We start from the raw sequence: 18,569 nt of genomic DNA, 5'->3' as shown, positions 1-18,569 counted from the left end.
GGATTGAGGAGGAGTTGAAGTGGGCGCTCGGGGAAACAATGGTTAGAAGAGGCAGTATGGATAAATATCTTTGCTGGAGCGGATGCTGGCTGCACGAGAATATTAAAGTCTCATCCTCGAGCAAAAAATTCTGTCTTTACTGAATAATGGAATCGGAAAAGAGGGCAGCGAAAAAAGTGTACTTAGCCCAAAATATGCGTATGAACACTTTTTTTCCAAAATTAATCCGAATTTATAAATGGAATCATCGTCTATTTTTGGAATACCACTTTCCAGGTGTATTTTTAAGCAGGGAATAATGTGTGAAAACTCTTGGAAAGAGCATGAGAAGTGAATGAGCGATTTCAAATTATATGAATTCGCTCATTTGCTGTCTAAAAACATTAGCAACCAACCATTAATACAATAATATCAACAGCTGATGGGTGAGCGTCCAGATTTTCATTCATTACGGAATACAGTGTCTGTTGTTATGGAAACAGAGAATAAAAGTTTGAAAAAAAAGGCGCCCGATTCCAGCAGACGGAAGAAGAATATCGCATAGGAAACAACCTCTGGCAAGGAGAGGGCGAAGAGTAAGTGGACGCAGCATGCAAGTTACAGGACGCGTAGGCTGCACTGCGAGCAGATCTTTTTTTTACCTCCAAGTTACCAGAACACTCGCGCACCTGAAACCGACCTACACGCCGTCACGCCACGCAGCCTCGCCTCTGTCCCGCGCCTGATTTAGTACAATTACCAACTTAGCACAAGCATTATTTGTATTTTGACTGCTGGATTACATGTTCTCCCCTATCCTTGGAATGCGTCAATCATCATCAGTATTTCAATCCTAGGATAGGTTTACTCCAGCCCTCCATTCTACTTTATTCAATGTCAATTTCCTCAATCCCTGATGCCTTCTCTGTTTTATGACCTTCTTATTTCATTCTATGTATACGTCTCTTGGTCTTCCTCGAGGAATATTCCCTTCTTTTATACTTCTAATCAATCCATTGTGCTTCAATATTTTCCAAAACCATTTATTTCTTCTTTGCCTTAGAGTTCTTCATATGGTCCTATCCTCTTCTGCTCTTCTATGTACTTCCTCGTCCCTTTCTTTGTCTGTCCATTGAATATTTAGCATTCTCCTCCAGCATCATGCTTCAAATTCTTGGCTGGTCCACTTTTGCGATGTTCCAAGTCTCGGAACCATAGAGCGCCATGCTTCACACGAAAGTTTTGACGAATTGATTCCTTGTTTCCAGCCTTGGATTCTTTGAACATATTAGCTCAAAATTGAACTCATCATGTTTCTCCTAAATTGAAGCTCTTAAAGAACGAATGCGATGCAGGTTCATTGGTCAAAAAATATGTTGAAATAAAAAATAAAAGTAAAAATTATTTTACGCAAGAAAATATACCTGAACTTTAACCAGTGATCACAGGAAAAATTTGATGCTGCCCTCGGCAGCGAGGCTTACCTATTTCACCATATCATAACGATTTTTAACAAATGCTGGCTTTATTTTTTGTAAATGAGAGATGCTTGCATATTATGAGATATTCTTGAGTTGACCTTTGGCACCTTTTTTTCTGCTAATTAAAATCACCGACTGAAACTTCACGGCAAAAAAGGCACTGTAATGTTTTCATAATAACTAATATAAAAGTTTTTTGACTCCAAAACGGCATTTAACTCCTTAATGTTATATAAGTTCTTGGCCACAGTTTACGACTTAGTAGAATGTGAAGTGTTAATCATTTCAATGACAATGTTGAAAAGTTCTTCCAAAAATCTTTTAGAGTTTCGATAACTCGTATCTATAAAATAATAAAGTTGCTACCCTGTGTTAAAGGGATTAACGCATGGCTAAGTTGAATTTCTCTGTGAATGAAAGGATTAAAACATTTTTTTTCGAAAGGATTAATGTTATATTCTAAAATGGTCATTAAAAATCAGCTGTCTGCTTAAAATAATTTTTCTATTGCATAAATATGCAACTAATGAAAGAAAAAAACATTCATGAATTAAACGATGCATTCAAACGTGAACTCATATTAAATTATTATCAACATTTCAAATCCAATTAAAACCAGTGGACTAGCCGCGTATTTAAATTTAATTTATTTCCAAATAACTTAACAGGTCATATAACTAATGAACGTGAATATAGCGGATGAATAAATTGCCATTTTCTTCCGAGAACTTATGACTCTTGTCACATTCCAATTATAACATTTCACTGTGAATCCAATTTGGCATGTGCTTGAAAATATTCGAGACGTAGGATTTTGAAGTTAAGGGAGGGAATATCGCCAAATCATCTTCAGTTAGTTTTGGGGCAGAAGTTCACGAAATTGCAATAGAGGCATAAAGGCGACATCGGTTATCTTGTTATGTACATGAGTCGACATCGGTCTTAGGTCAAAATTTGACCTAAAATTGCGGTCAGAAACTATGTATGACCACAACTGCACGCTACATTGTCGGAAATTCAGACCACTCCTTATTGTCACCGTACATTTCGCCGCATTTGGTCATATTTTCCAACGCCATAGCACCAAACATAGGACTTGGCGACTATAACCAACACCTCATTCTTTCATGCCAATGAATTCTTATATCTCAACACTGATCTTGGCAAAAATGTTTTATGTCGATAAACCTATTAAGGTTTTTGCCCTTGGAAAACGTAAATAACGCGCTTTGGGAGTCATAATAGATGAATTATATTCTATAATAAGAAAGGGGTACATACACATTATGCATGTAAAGGAGTGTTATGTATATGAGAAAATATGTATATATTCAAATACATGTATGAACTAATATTTGTGTATGTATGGCTGGCGCCCTAACTCCTCTCGCCAACACGCCTTCGCGATAGCTTGCGGGTTGTTGCGTAGATTTAGATGTACTTAATGGCTTATGAATTAACTTGCTATGTCGAGCCCCCACATTCCAATTATTTTCTTTGCAAATCGCTTCCGATCACATTACATTTGTATCATTCTGACCAATTTCTCCCTTTGACACCGAGAGAAAAGTTCTCATATATCACACATATGCGGTGCTTACAATGTCAAGATAGGAAACCTGATTCCCACGTTGATACCTTTTAATGCTCGTTCTTCTGCCGCGAAGTTGGCAAACACGACGAATATAATTACCTAAACCTTGTCATTACCTAACAAATAACACCTTATAGTACTTAAGACAAGTTCAGAACACCTTAAATTACTAAAGGCTGGTAGGTTAAAAATGGGCACTAAGCGCATGTCGTAGGCTGGAGGGCATTCTGTCCCTCACGCGGACTGCTCTGGGGACATAACTCCTAGCTTCCCTTTAGCGGCTAATGACGGGGTACAGCTCGAACACCAATCACCTCGTCTGTGACCAAACGAAGAACTCCAACGCATTAGAATAGAGAGGGATTTTAATGGTCTTCAAGCCTCTAAGGACAGCCTCTTTTGTCTGGGATGCCTCTCGCTTCATCCCCGCCTACATCGCCAAATGAATACCAAAAATACACATCGAAAAAAGGGCTCCAAATGGTCTTTTACAACATTAATTATTTACATTAAACCTAAACATCGCGAAAACAAATAATGCGACATTTCACATCAATCAAAATGAATACAGTCATTTATTTTCTTGAAGAACTATTGCACTCGTGCGGTTTTTTCCCAAAAGAGATGATTTGAAGAGCCGTAATCTGCATACTGATGTAGTGTTTATGTAGATTTGCTTCGTTCGGATTGGATAGGTACATGTCGTTCCAATGATTTATTTATTTTATTTTTCCGAGACCAGCTAAGTATTTCATTAGCAGGAATGATGATACGATCGATCCCTATGTATGCATATGAATGAAAAGCTCATCCAGCCGCTCCTCGAAAAGAAAGAAGGTTCATTCTGCATGAGATCGAGGTGTGTACTTAATCAAATAATTGGGCGGTTAATCAAGGGATTACCTAACTCGCGCACTGCCTACCTGGAAGGTTTGACTTCCTCTCTTCTAGTTCGTGCGTCTTCCGCGGCCCAATTTGAGGAGGGTTAGCTGCTGTTGGAAGAGTACAAAAAATATATATATATATCTGTCAGCATGATTCAGTGTTGGCACGCCAGAGTATGGGGTTGGGTTAGCTGGAAATTGCAGCTCCTCTCCCAGGAAAATCTCCACTATTCGGCGAGCGGAGGTCTCGCCGCGAAATCGAGAAAAAAAATAATGCACAGCAGGAATTTCGGAAGAGCGTCGAAATGATAAAAAATGGCATCCTATCCCGGCCGCGTTAAGGGGAGATGATTGTTTATTTTTTTAATAAAAGACCCATCCGTTGCATCCGCGGAATGAATCATGGGTAATTTCCCGGCTTTATTGCATCACTACCCACTTTTAAAAAAGTCCCTGACCATCGGCGCGTTCGATTGGCCAGATAAATCGAGGATTTAAGCACAGCGGGTTTCGATTTTTCAATTTTCTTTAAAGTCATCCATGGGCAGAGACTCTAAAGTAGGAACATTTGTTATTATATGCATTATTATAACTTTAATTCCCAGGATTTTTTTTATCAAAATTGCGTTCATATTTATGCGGGATTATAAATAACACTCGCCTCTTTTTATTCGCATAGCGTAGCATTCGCATTTAAGAATTTTTTTAATTCTGCAGTTGGAGTGACATCGAATGCAATATCTCGGGAATGGCCATAATACATCATCAAATAAATCCCTTAATAGCCAATAAAAACTCATGATGGCATAATTATTTCAACTGTATTCATTCACTCATGCGCTTCTTGCAGAATAAATTCCACGTGATTCGGTGGTAGTAGTTAATTGCGTCTTTTACGGTTCACAGAAATTTAAATTATGTTCAATTTAATCGACCCTAGAGATTATTTTGATCCATATTTTAAGATTATAAAGATCAAATCATAAGAATGAACAGTGAGTAAATATATACTATATACTTACTCCTATAATGACAAATCATCATCCCTCTCACACCTAATGAAAACTATGTGCAGTTAAATCAGAGAAAACACTAGCTGCATCTATCTGTGTTGGGAAGAATTCCACAACCAAAACGTTTTATTTCTTTTCACCTGTGTATATTATGATGATGTTACAGTCACACATAGAGATGTATCTATCTTTGAGTCCTGCGATTTAAAAGTTGTCCGCTTTTAGATATCTCAATTTCTTTTTCATAAAAGAAACCGAGATTTACACAATATTCCAAACTTATTTTGCGAGCAGCAAGGGTATATACTCATACTCTGCGATATAGGCCGATGTCTACTGCTGACATCACATGACACTATACTTTTATGCCTGTGAGAATTTTTTGAGATATACGTACAGAGGTCTTTGAAATTTGATTTGGAAGAAAACACGAGTGCTTAGATTGACGTCAGCGTGACAAAGGATAGATTTTGCATAAATATCCTTCTTCTTTGAGAAATTGCCAACAACATGAGAGAAGACTATGGTGCATTATTCTGACGATTGAAATGTCACAACGCTTATGATTGGCAACATGAAAATTTTCCTCAGTTACTTCAAAGGTTGCGCCAGATTTATTTTTAAAAAATCATCTTTATTTTAGAATTTCTTGCTGGAAAAGAAAATTTTCCGTAAGTACATGCCCTTTGTAAGGGGTAAATAAAATATCAGACTGATGCACCTGTTCATATACTTTTATATAAGGCAGTGGAATTAGGCAGGTAGTCAGAATCTGCATCTGGGAGTAAACGTGAAATTGGTCACCCGTAAGATTAGAACATAATCATGTGAATAAATTTGCAGAGAGTAATTGTGGGACAGATGGATTTAAGATGTTATTTTTCTCACGAACGATAAGGGATCAGAATAATGTTGTCCGAATGCGCTAAGTGGGAGAAGTGTTTCGGGTCAAAATAAGTCTGGTGTGTAATCACCCCCTGCCACACATCCTGGCGATGGCTTGCCGGGTACCAAAAAACAAAACATTACCTATTCTCCATGAGTAAATCTAAAATGTCAGTTTAGACATAACATTTAAATAAATCAAGATCCATTCTTTCATCTGTATTTCAACTCTTACATTAGTTTACTGCAGCCCTCCATTCTTCTCTATTCTGTCTTATTTCCATCATTCCATGATAACTTCTCTGTTTCATGTCTTTCCTAATTTGTCCTATGTCTCTTGGGCTATATGAGTATTGGGCTATATGATTCTTGGGCTTCCTCACGGGGCCTTCCCTTCAAATTAATCTTCTATGATGCTTCAAATTAATCCATTGTGCCTCAAGATGTGACTAATCTCTCCATGTAGTTCTTTGCCGTAGAGTTTTCCTCATGGTACTTCCATCTTCTGCTCTTCTATATACTTCCTTGACCCTCACTTTGTCCGAACATTCAATCTTCAGCATTCTCCCTAACATATTTCAAAGGCTCTGGTCCACTATTCCAATGTTCCATGCCTCTCACCCGCAGAGTGCGATGCTCCATACGAACGTTTTCACGAACTTCTTCATTGTTTACAATCTTGGGTTCTTTGAATACAGCAGTTGCCTCTTCTTCATTAACAACACCTACTAGGTTGAGCCATCTTCCACTCAATATCGGTCGAACTGCTTCCATCCCAAGTTGTATACGTATGATGAAGACGTAGATGAAGCATTCCACTTGCTCTAGCTTCACTCTCCGAATTTTGATGCATGTCTTTAGCTTTTCTCTTCCATGAGCAAGGGTTTTCATTTCCTTCTTGTTGATTATCATATCATGTTCCCGAAGTAATTTGTCCATAGCGTTCAGAGTTGCTTTCGGGTCCTCTCGCATTTCTGCAACTACTGCGATGTCATCAGCGAACAGAGGCTTGTTAATTTATTCGCCATTCCCCTTGACTTATTTGATGGCCAACTCTGGTGCTCCTTTCATTGCCTCATCGACATACAGGTTAGTATTCCTGTATAGGTTGAACAGTGCTTGCGATAGGTTGCATCAATGTCTTTTCTTTGTTTATTTATGGTTTTAGTTACCGACCGTTTTTTATTTTATTGATTGTTACCGATTCTTGTCAGGATGATGGATAATACTTCTGTCATTATGGTTTATTCCAAGTGTTTCCAGTCTCCTGAACATCTTGTAGCATTCAACGTAATCGAACGCTTTTTCCATGCCACACACAATGGCTTGTTCATGTGCGTCATTTTTCAGTCAGTACCCTCAAGCTGAGTGTTGTCCCTCTGGCTCCTCGGTTTTTCCTGTATCAAAATTGGTTTTCTGTGAGGTTATCTTCCATTATTTCCTTTCTATTCTTTGAGTAATTATGCGAGTAGGTATCTTAAATGCATCAGACTCAATCGTCTGCGTTTTTTACAATTGTTTGTTCTAGATATCTTCGGATTGGGGTCTTCGGTATCCCAATCAGGCAAGGAAACACTGTTGTAACTTAAAATGAAATATTTAATAATAGCACAATTTGAATTTTCAATTTTACTGCTATATTTTTTGCTTAAATAATTATATTAACTTAAAAAATTAAACATGTTGATTTCACGCGTTAAACTTTCATATAAACAAATATAGGCTCTAATGATTATTTACCAACCAGAAGGAGAAAGGAAATTATGTGTTATCGAGGCAATATATCGCCAAGGAAGGATGTGTAAAAGGAAACGGCAATATCCAACGATCAGAAAAGTGAATGCACGAAGAACCAAGATATCGCAAATATGGCTGATCAGTGGAGATGGAGTGATTTTTAAAGGAGATCTGGACGGAAAGGTAACCAACCCACGAAAGAAGGGGGAGTTCACTCAACCTTAGAGAGGATCGGGGAATTTGCGAATCAGAAAGTTGGCGGATAGGGTCCCCAGGAGGCATTCCTGGGGACAGCAATAAGACTCCGAGGGAGGTCATGAATGAAATAGGATGCGGGCAGTATTGCCAAGAAAAAGCTGTACGGATACCTGCATCCTAAGCGTAACCTTGGAGCCAGAAACTGGAGGATAAAGTAGGTTTACATGAATGGATTTATGTTAAGAATGAAAAATGGCCTTGATGGGTTATTTCCTTAAAGAAAATATTCCCTTGATACATTTTGAAAATAATATAAAACTTGTCAAATAAAATACTTGGAAAGGCGTGACGATCCTCATTTATACTCTGCGAGACATATTTTATTGCGGAAAAAGCCACTTATGAAAACGCATCATCGGGAGCCTGAAGATTGTGATTACTTCGTGAGAAAATTTATAAACCGAGGATGGTTACTGGGAATGGAACTCAAGTAATATAGTATACGTATACTAGTTACATATAGAAGAGCGTCTTCACTCCAAGAGCTAAAAACACTTCCGCATTGATACTATAAATTTAGGTCATTAACTTGAACAAAGATAATATATACTTCTTCACTGGTCCTAGGAGAATAATTACATTAAACAAATTTGAAAGCTCATATATGACCATATCTGTCTATGAGAGATTAAGCCCAATATAGAGGCCATGATTTTTTATTGTCGTTATTTATTTTTCATCTGGTAACCATAATAACCCCTTGAAATCTCGATAAATAACAACTGCTTTGACATTAGGTACACTAATGGCGGATCCACAAGGCCTTTTCGAACGTCGATGAACAAACAATACACTACTGTTACTCTCGACCATTTCCCTATCAGGCCAAATGGTTGCAAGCCTACACACCCGGTCAGCATTTGTTTTATACTCGGTACATTATTTTATATTTATTTCCTTGACATCATTTGTACTTAAATATTATGTATAGATGGAAACTTACGTAACAATTCAACTAAAGCAAATACTATAAATAACACTGAAAGTTATATTTATGACGTGCCTAACGGAGAAGCACCTTCCCGCTATGGCGAAGCACCGTAGTTCGTAACTGCCTTAACGTGAGAGTTCCCCAAAATAAAGGAAATAATGGCACCTTCTTCAAAAGTCTTTCCAAGATGTATACCTCCTTTGAACCATGGGGCCAGACGCCACGGCGTAGAAATTAACAATACAAAAGAGTGCACTTCCCTCGTGCACTCTTGAGCGCACGAGCAAGAGTGCACGCTACATAAAAAAAAGAACCAACTTCCTTACGTGGCCCGTATCCTCGTTCCCAGGGGATGAATCGAGGCCAAAAGAATAAAAAAAAATCCGACGTTCTCCTCAACCCGATGTTGACCGATGAAGAAAATAAAGAAGTGGCAGAAGAATTAACTTCAGCCCGTGTTTTCGTATCTTGGCACACGAGGACACAAACACGGGCGCAGTACCGGGGATAGATGTGTGTGTGTGTGTGTGGGGCGGGGGTCATCTCCGTACCTCTTCGGAGGAGGAGGAGGGGTGGAGGCTGGTTCCCATACGAGGGTGAGGAAGCACAACCACCTCCGTAGGCTTTATATTAAATGGGGAAGTGTTAGGGGAGGACGAGATCTCGGCAATCCCATTCATCCTCGAGTGCCGAGGTTTGATTCCCCGCGGTGTCGAAACTGCTGTGCTCGCATGCGTGATGAGGCTCCGAGGGCATCGACTCCTCCCCAACCCATCCCCCTACCTCCCGGCCATCCAAAGCCCCCCTCCCGCAGCGCACTTACTCCTTCCCGGCTCGCTGCTGGAGAAGGCGGCCGCCACCACGGCAAGGGGCGGTCGGGTGGGGCGCGCGTGTGCTATCCTTCCACGCCACGGGACCGGTTCCAAATCCCAGCGGAGTCGGATTTTCCAACCTGTAACTACCCTCAGCCCATATTTCCATGCTGCGAGGTGGATTTTAACGAGTGAATCACCCTTTTCTTTTTTTTTTAGGGATGGACGCGGTCGGATCAGTGTGGTGGAGTGGTTCGCAGTTTTTATTCTTGGCTACCTTAATGTAGGTCATCAACCAACCCATCGCAGTAAAGGTAGGTAGACGTTTATTAAAGAGTAGATGTTATGGTTCCGAGTAGACACTTTTGTTATACCATTTGATCTATGCGGAGTTGATTTGCTGGTTTCGAAATGACCTCGATGAACGTTTCATCCCAAACGACGTCGGTCGTGTCTGGACGCACTCCACTGGTTATCATTGAAAAATAATTAGGAAATTGTGTCATTTATTTATCCTTCTTACACATTCATAGAGGGCACTTTTGGGAAGTAATTCCGTGGCAGTGCCCAGAAATAACTTCTGTCTTACTTTTTGCAGATGTTATAGTAATTCATTCTTTGCGAATTTATGATTTACGCAGAGATATAATGCAATAAGGTCTCCTTCGCTATCGACTAATAATTCTCTCGGTGAAAAAAAAGGCATTACGGCAATTGAAGATTACCGGGGCTGTCTCTCGCACTCATCAATTCTTCCTACGCTTTATAAATGCATTATTCCAACGTATCTGTGTGTTTGTTTTCATTGAGTGCAACGTGGTAGTTTATCTTAAGACACTTCTGTACTTCCCTTCCTAAAAATAATTACGCCTTGTTGAACCGAAGCAATTCGTACGGGAACTTTACCTTCGCTCGACTCTTGACGATCTGAAATTGAATTACCCATCAAGAGCACCACTGAGTCTAATTTAACCCCCGGCAGTTAAGTGTACATTAACGTCAGAGCAAACAAGTTCATTGGTTACGTGACCCCACGCTGTTTTAGCCTAATTTTAAGCTGATGCCCTTAATGTGAGTCGAGTCGTAACGTGTATCGTGGTTTATTACGATCTTTAAGTACAACCTTTCACGCGACGGGAAACGGGGAGATGATACTCCATCAGTATCATTCATGGGTTAGTTTAGATGAGAAAAAGCTATATAGTACGAGTACTTTGATGTACTTTGAAAATTGGCAAATGTTACCACGTATTTTGGCAGTCCAGTCGGACTTAAAAGTTGCATATATTTCAAATGATGACATATGTCAAAAATGACCAAGATATTTACCAAGGTAAGTTGTCCGAGAGAAAAATTGGGTGGAAATTTGGGTTTAACCGACCTTAGAATTAATGAGAACTGATGACAAGTCACTACACAACGGTACGAGGGTTCAATTATGTAAACATAAATTACTTCCCACTGCTGTTCCGAATGATTACAATTAGCAATGGCAAAATAGGAAAAGTAAACCACTGATTTAAAGTGCGCACAAATATGTTTTGAATTACACCATAGAGTTGACGTATAACATCATTGCATGCTAACTCTTCTCTCTCTTTCGTAATGTGCTAATACATAGGACAGCAATTGCATAGGTCAAAGGTGATCCTTCAGGTGTAGGTGACAGTATTTAACGATATGTATGTTTTGGGAAATCCCTCCGATGTGGTTCTTATTTGGTCTCGGATCCCCGATCGCCTTTTGAATTTTGCGACACCTTTCTTACGACCTGCGCGGCCCAACATGTGCACAGAAGGTTACAGTTTACACCGGTTAAGGTCTGATCCGATGTCTTGTGCACGAATCACAGCACCAAATAGTGGGAGGGGGGGTTATTCAACAGGCTATCCGCCATTCTATCCGCACGCAACTCCCATCCTTCGTCAAAGGAGAGCATTACACACACGGAGGAGAAACTCAAACCGAAAGCACGCGCATTTAGGTGGCAATTTGAAAGAGGGCAAGATAAAAAAAAAGAAGTCAAAAAGGGCGTCGGTCCTTTTTTCTCTCTGCAGCTCAATCCCCTCCCATCCCTTTCCCCGAGAATGCATCGTCGCGAGATGAAGTAACTCCACATTGCCTCCGCCGTACCTCTCCCCATGCCTAAGACCGCTATAAACACTCCGCGCCCCCCCCCCCTCACCACCTTCCTCCCTCTGGGTTACGGACATGCACAAAATTTCCTTGAAGAGGAGGGGGTGGTTGGGTTGGTAGGATGCACCAAAAAGTCCCAGCTTCCTTTGAGAATGGGCATTAAAACAAATCGTCTTCGTCGTTATCTGCCGGGGAAGGTTAAAGCTCAAAGGTGAAGTTTTCGGTGGGGTTACTTCTTTTCAGGGGGGTGGGGAAGAGTAAGGAGGGATGGAATGATGGTAAAAAATTACATAGAGAATAAACAGATCGTCAAAAAGGAACCGACGGGACAGATGGCTCTTTCGAGGACTCTTGGAGACTCGAAAATGCGCATAATGTCGTGATGGCAAACAGGATGCAGCTCGGAGGCTGAGAAAAACTTCTGGGTCGACAATAACTCGCTTATTAGCCCCCGCGGGTAGCAGTTTTTTTTTACCCTTCTCTTCCCATGCCGGAGCGCCCATGGTGAGTACACGTTTGACGACTCCATTATGCAGGAGGACGTTGCAGCCAGGGACAAGTAAAGGCAATCTACCCGAGGGAGTATTAAGACACGACGGATTTAAAATGTCAAAAGGAAGGAGGGTGACGCCGGAAGGGTTAGTTAGCATCTGCGGCTCGGCGATGGCTAAAGCGTTATCTGAAGCGCGCGTTCCCCAAATTGGCATTAAACAGGGATACCGTATTACTTGGACGCCTTCGGTTAGCGAACTACTAGCGAACTGATGGAGCTACTTAACTCAGAGAATGGAAGATTTGTTTTTTTTTCGAATGGACCCAAATGAATTCCAACTTCGAGCAATCGATGCGAATTTCTTCGTAAAATAGAAGACATAAGTATATTATCTATTCTAAGCGTTTTCCGAATTGCTGCGGAATTCACAATGCATGGGTACGATCGAAATGAAGCATTCATCCCAATATACTTGATACTCCTACTAGCCTAGGCGTGCATGAGGTGCGTACATGCAACGCATACAAGGTAGGTGAATAATAATAATGAAACGTCCTTTGTCGGTTGAGATTGATATTAGGTAGTCCCTAATTCCACCCAACCACTCGTCATTTGAAGACACACACACACAAACACACACACACACACACACACACACACACACACACACACACACACACACACACACACACACACACACACACACACACACATATATATATATATATATATATATATATATATATATATATATATATATATATATATATGAGTCAAAAATTGAGGCTTGAACGATGTAGAATTAATGAAAAATAGAATAATAAACATTAAGGTCATCCCAGTGGTCACACACAGCAAGTATTTTAATTTGTACTTTGATTTACTAGTTCGCAAACTAAAAATAAGGCATAAAATAACCCAATGAAAAATTAGTAACTGGTAAAAAAGATAGGACTGAGGGAACTTATCCAGCTCTCACCTCCGCTTATGCTAAATATTGACGACTATAAACATTGGTAAAGAATAGAAAATCAAAAATTAAAATAATAAAAAAATGGGCGCGTTCACTCCTTAATTTCAATTAATCTTTCCTAGCAAAATTTACATTTGCCAATCAACCCGCAAGTATATAGAATTATTAAAACAAATGTCAGGATTAATAGATCGCACAAAATCATTCTGACAGCGAAAGATTCACGAAAGCTCAATCTAACATGCTTAAAATCCTAATTCAACACAGCGAAACGCTTTTCCATGCCCATCACTCTCCATTTATGTCCTAACGCTAGGCCAATCACCGTTGGATGATCTGAGAATTGTCCAAGAAGCTATACGAGTTTCCCTGAGCTAGAATAACTTATCCTATTTCTCCAGTGCAATACCATAAAAGTTTTTGCGATTCGTTGTGAAGATTAATTCGTTTGCCATTAAACTGCAAGTGAAATAATTGAATTGCAATTAAATGATAATTAAATTCTGAGGCATCAACTCCCGAGTCCATTAAAAACGTCGCTCCATAAGAGAGAGAGAGAGAGGCAGTTCGGTGTTGCAAATTTCTTTAGTACTACACCCGTTCCCTGACTTTTAATTATAAATGGAGTTACACTTTTTAATTTTGAGAAAACATAAAAATTTCTAGGACAAAAAGTAGCTATTAAAATAGTTAATACAGTACACTCTAGAATGGGATGAAACATGTTTTAACGTGAAAACGATAAATGGAAATTTTGCAAGAGTGACGCTGTTGATTGTTCAATGATGGCCCCAGAAGGATATACCATTCGGGAGTGACAACTGAATTAAGTAAATTGAAAAAAAAAAATTTCATTAATTGGTCCGAGGGCAAACTCTTACAAAATATATCTACGGCTCCAGTCACATATGAATCGTGTTAAAAAGAATAATATAACCTGCCCCCCGAAATTATGGGTGGGGATGCTAAGTCAAAGGCTATGCGACATAATTAGTTCCCGAGACTCGACAATACTCTTAAGAATTCAATTCTTTTCCGAGGAAATAAATAATGCATTCTCTCCAGGGTGCAATGCTCTACCTAATCTTATTAAAAAGAAATGGGATTCAAATTCAAATTTTGTCCAGATGAGATGAATGTGAGCCTTAAACTTTTCCTAAGAGATACGAAATCCAATTTATTTCCGCTATCTAGAATTTCAGGTACCATTTCTAGGAAAAAATGCGTTCAAATAAATTTCAAACATTCATTTAAAACTTAAATAGCACTCCTCATTGGATTATTACAGATCAAAAAAAAAAGATCCTTGATATTCTACCGGTAGTTGCCAATATAATATTACAGACATATTTGAATATTTAGTCTAACAAACAAACTTCATAGAAGAAGCAAATGTGAAACACGAAAATTAAAACTTTTTCCGCAGATAATTTCTTTTCGTCCTAACTTCCATATAAGATACTATGTTTGTGTCATCTTCTGTAATATCTTCAAGGAAAATAACTAACGATGGTTAAATGTTTGCTACGAAATAAACCATAAAGAAAAAAGTCCTCTGGAGCAACCAAAAATATAATATAAATTCTGAAATTACTAAAGACAGAGGCCTCACGCTGAAAATGCCATATATTTATACCATTCTTCTAACGGAGGATTCTTTCATATTGTATAATATTTGACTCGGAGCCATGTAAACCATGCAGAACATTATAAACCTTATATTTCATCAATCAAAAAATCCAACATCCAGGAGCTCCAGAGAACCCATTGTAACGAAGTACACTTTCTTCTTAGCGACGGTATTAATATCTCCTCATGTTAAGTAGTGGCCTTCATTTTCCCTTCACATACCATTCATTTTCATATTCGTAGCAACCGCTGAAAAAGTTAATAATGCTATGTTTGCCTTGCATAAAATCCATGCTAAAAACGAGAAAAGTCGAAAACCAGTCCAGCGACAGGTTGACCCTTTCGAATAGGGTCATGAAAAAAAAGGTGCAACCCTGGATGCGTCAGATGACCTTCCTCGAGGACGCCCACGCAAGGTGGTTGGTCTAATTTAGCGGGCAGCGAGCGCAGCGACTCTTCCGAGCTCGGGACGAAACAAAACCATTAAAGATTCTCGAGCCGTGCGAGGTCGCATTCGCCAAAGGAACACCAGACGGCAGAGAATGTTTACAGGATACTCACATAATCGCTCTAGAATATGCTGGATTTCTTTTTCAGTAAAATGTACATTAGCTTTTTATTATCATAACAATACCCTGAGAATGTATACCCTGTATATTTTTTAGATAGGCAATGGCGTATTCCGACGTTAATAAATTAATTTTTATAGAGATTTTCACATCAATATTGACTAAAAGTATCTTCTATGAATATCATTACTCTAATGATACGTTTTGCACGTAAAAAAACATCAGAATCATTACGTAAACCCTCAAAAAATTAACGTGATAAAGAATTAATATATAATATTTTTTATGTGGATTTTTATGGATTTTATAATGCCTTTATTTCATCAAAAATATTATGCATCATAAATACACGAAGCTAAAAATACCATCAGTTTTATTCCATAGATGTGAGATTTTGATGATACGAAAGTTTTATGCTCTCTAAAACAATATTCGATATCGTAATTTTTCCCAATTTAATGAGCAGCATTTTTATTACCACGCATCTATTTCATCATGCTGTTTAATATTATCATTAAATTACGAAATTATCAAATTTTGTTCTCAGCGCGAGTCCATGCTTCTTAGTGGCTCCATAGTCCATAGTCTTAGTGGTTCAATACTTGGTCAGAGGAATTTATTCAAAAGATAATGGGACGTATTTTTTTCAGAAAATCCGAAAACTGCCCGGATTTTCAAGAACGGAATACATGCTACCGCAATATTTCGTATCCCGGTAAATTTTTCCGATGACACTCGTATTCTTCCGTTCATCGAAGCAATTTGAATTCGGTTTTCGGGAATTTTCCCCCAGGATTGCCATGGGAAAATTAATTTGAAATATACTGTAATATAATAATATGTATTCCGTTATGTTCAATTGGCGGACGTAAAGCGTCGGAGGCGTGAAATCTATCCGTTGTCATTTTAATCACGCGTGGAGCTTGTGGACTTGTGTCCTAAGATTAAAAATCCGCAAGAGACGAGAGAGAATTTTTCAGATGAAAATAATGCCCAGTCAGTGATCAAATAGTTCGGATGATTTTAAACTTTCGCAGACAGAAACAATGAATTTTTTAGAATTACATGGTATCGATAAATTTTAGATACCAGAAAGCAATTCCGGTAATTTCCGTGACACTCTATTCTCGATACAAAAATAACTAGACCTATTATATTCTATATTTCAAACCTACAACGTTCAAATAAGTAATAAAGAAGCATACCTCAGCAAATAACTCTTTAAACCGAACGAGTATAGTTGTAAAAGCAAACTTTCAAAAGATTTTTAACGTGATAATATCACTGCGATCATTTGCGAATTATTTTATAATTTTAAATAGAACGCCGATTTGGTCGATAACTTCTGTCATCAATCGGAAAATTTTGTTTCCGGGTGCCCTCTACGTTCAATTTGTGAACTCTATAATTAGGTAATTCGATCAGCAAGGCAATACAAATTTTTTGTATTTACACCGTTCAGCTCCACTTCGATACAAAACAAGACAGGTACAGAATTTCAATTGATGAAAAATGTGGCTTTTATAATTCTTCGATGGAAACAAAAGGAAAAATAAGAGCGAAATATAAATACATCGCTATGATTGAGCAAATATACAAAATCAGTCCACCTTGCCCGATAGATTATTGGTCATCCCACTTTTGATTCGCAATGGAAATCTTTATCTCAAATCAGCGGCCGGAGAATATCGCGGAGCTTCAAGAGACCAAGCTGTCACTAAGCTTCGCATGAACGGCCAAGATGCACAAGGCGTATCAATTTACTTTTTCGGAAAACATTTTACCGGTTAGAAACTAAGAAAATAGATCGATGAAACTTTATCGTCAGAATACAATGGAAGAGGAGATATTTCTCCGGCGATAATTTTTTTCCGAAGAGAGTTATCGGAAACCGTAGATTAAATGACTTTTGAAAGGTATTATGACAATATTTTTCTCATTCGAATCCATTTTGGCCAGATTCAACATAGTTCAAATTCCTAAATCTTGACGTTAAAAACCTAGAGAACGAATAAAATTTCGACCGCCTAAACTTGCTCTCCCTGCATTTTTATCTGGAGCTATGGGAGAGCACGGGTCCACCGTGATGATGAAGTGCAGACTCGGTCAAAATATTCAAAGAAAATCTCTCGCTCAAAGGAAATGCTGATGTTACTCACGTGGGGCAGAAGCAGCTGGAGGTGTAGCCGGCGGCTTCGCTGTGGACGGCGGCGAGCCCTGCGGTCGCGGCACTTCCTCCTGGTCCGCTCCCGGGAGCGCACTTGGCCTCTGGTCCACTTGAAGGACACCCTCGTCCCTCTGCACACCTGCCTCTTCCTCGTCTTGCAAAACACCAACTCCCTGTTCACCACCAACACCCTCGGAAAACACAACCTCCTTTCTGGTTCCCTCGGACGACACCTCTTTGGATTTATTCCTGTCCTCCTCCTTGTAACCAACACCCGAAAGAACGACACTGGGGGGTAGCGGCGCCGTGGGCGGCACGCGGCGATGCCTGTCGTCGCCCTCCCCGCGCCTGTGCCGCCTCCTGAAGATTGGGGGGGTCGACGGCGGGGGGTAGGGGACGGTGGAGGAGGACGAGGGGGCTGTTTCCCTCCTCCTCCGCTCCTCGCGGGTGGCGCCCTCGTCGCGGTCTTCCTCGCGGCCGCCGGAGGGGGAGTCGGTCTCGGGGGGCATCGGGGGCGGCAGGGGGAGCGGGGAGGAGGGACCGTACCGCTCCCCTGAGGACCTCCCCACGTCGGCCTCCGTCTGGTTCCGCTGCCGGAAGTGGCCGGGAGGCAGAGCGGGGTCGCCGGGGAGCGTTGAGGCCCTCGCCGGGCTCGATGCGAGCGAATGTCCAGCGAGGAGGAGCAGAAATATGGGCAGCGCGAAGGGGAGCACGTCTCCTCCCCCGAAGAAGATGCACGTCTTCCCCACGCTACCTGCGGCGTGCCACGTGGGCCTTCCGACAGGACCGGAGGGCAGAGCGACGTCCCTCCGGAGAGACGGCGGCACTCGCCCCCTCCTCCAGCACCACCAGCCCTTCTTCCTTCCGTCCTCGGCCGCCCCCGCGCCGTTCCCCCAACCTCCTCCCCCTCCTCCTCCCCCGCCGTCCCCTCCGCCGGCACGTGTCCTCCCACCCCGGCAGTCCCGCCGCCGCCACCCCTCCCCTCCTTCTCGCCCCCCAGATCCTCCCCCTCCACCGCACACAGCGGC

At 40.5% G+C, this 18,569-nt stretch overlaps 1 protein-coding gene across 1 annotated transcript in view; it reads right to left on the bottom strand.

Moving 5' to 3' along the window:
* The window catches only part of LOC139696938 (atrophin-1-like), an 826,129-nt gene extending 807,973 nt beyond the window's left edge, over nucleotides 1–18,156 (bottom strand). The window contains exon 1 of the mRNA XM_071595833.1: nucleotides 17,534–18,156. Within this exon, the coding sequence (XP_071451934.1) occupies nucleotides 17,534–18,050 (517 nt within the window). The 5' untranslated portion in view covers nucleotides 18,051–18,156. The remainder of the gene's footprint in view (nucleotides 1–17,533) is intronic.
* Between the last annotated feature and the right edge of the window lie 413 nt (nucleotides 18,157–18,569).

Source organism: Hetaerina americana, unplaced genomic scaffold (genome assembly GCF_022747635.1).
Source record: "Hetaerina americana unplaced genomic scaffold, ioHetAmer1.1.p SCAF_7, whole genome shotgun sequence".
Classification (NCBI taxonomy): domain Eukaryota; kingdom Metazoa; phylum Arthropoda; class Insecta; order Odonata; family Calopterygidae; genus Hetaerina; species Hetaerina americana.
This window is presented reverse-complemented; position numbering and strand designations above follow the sequence as displayed.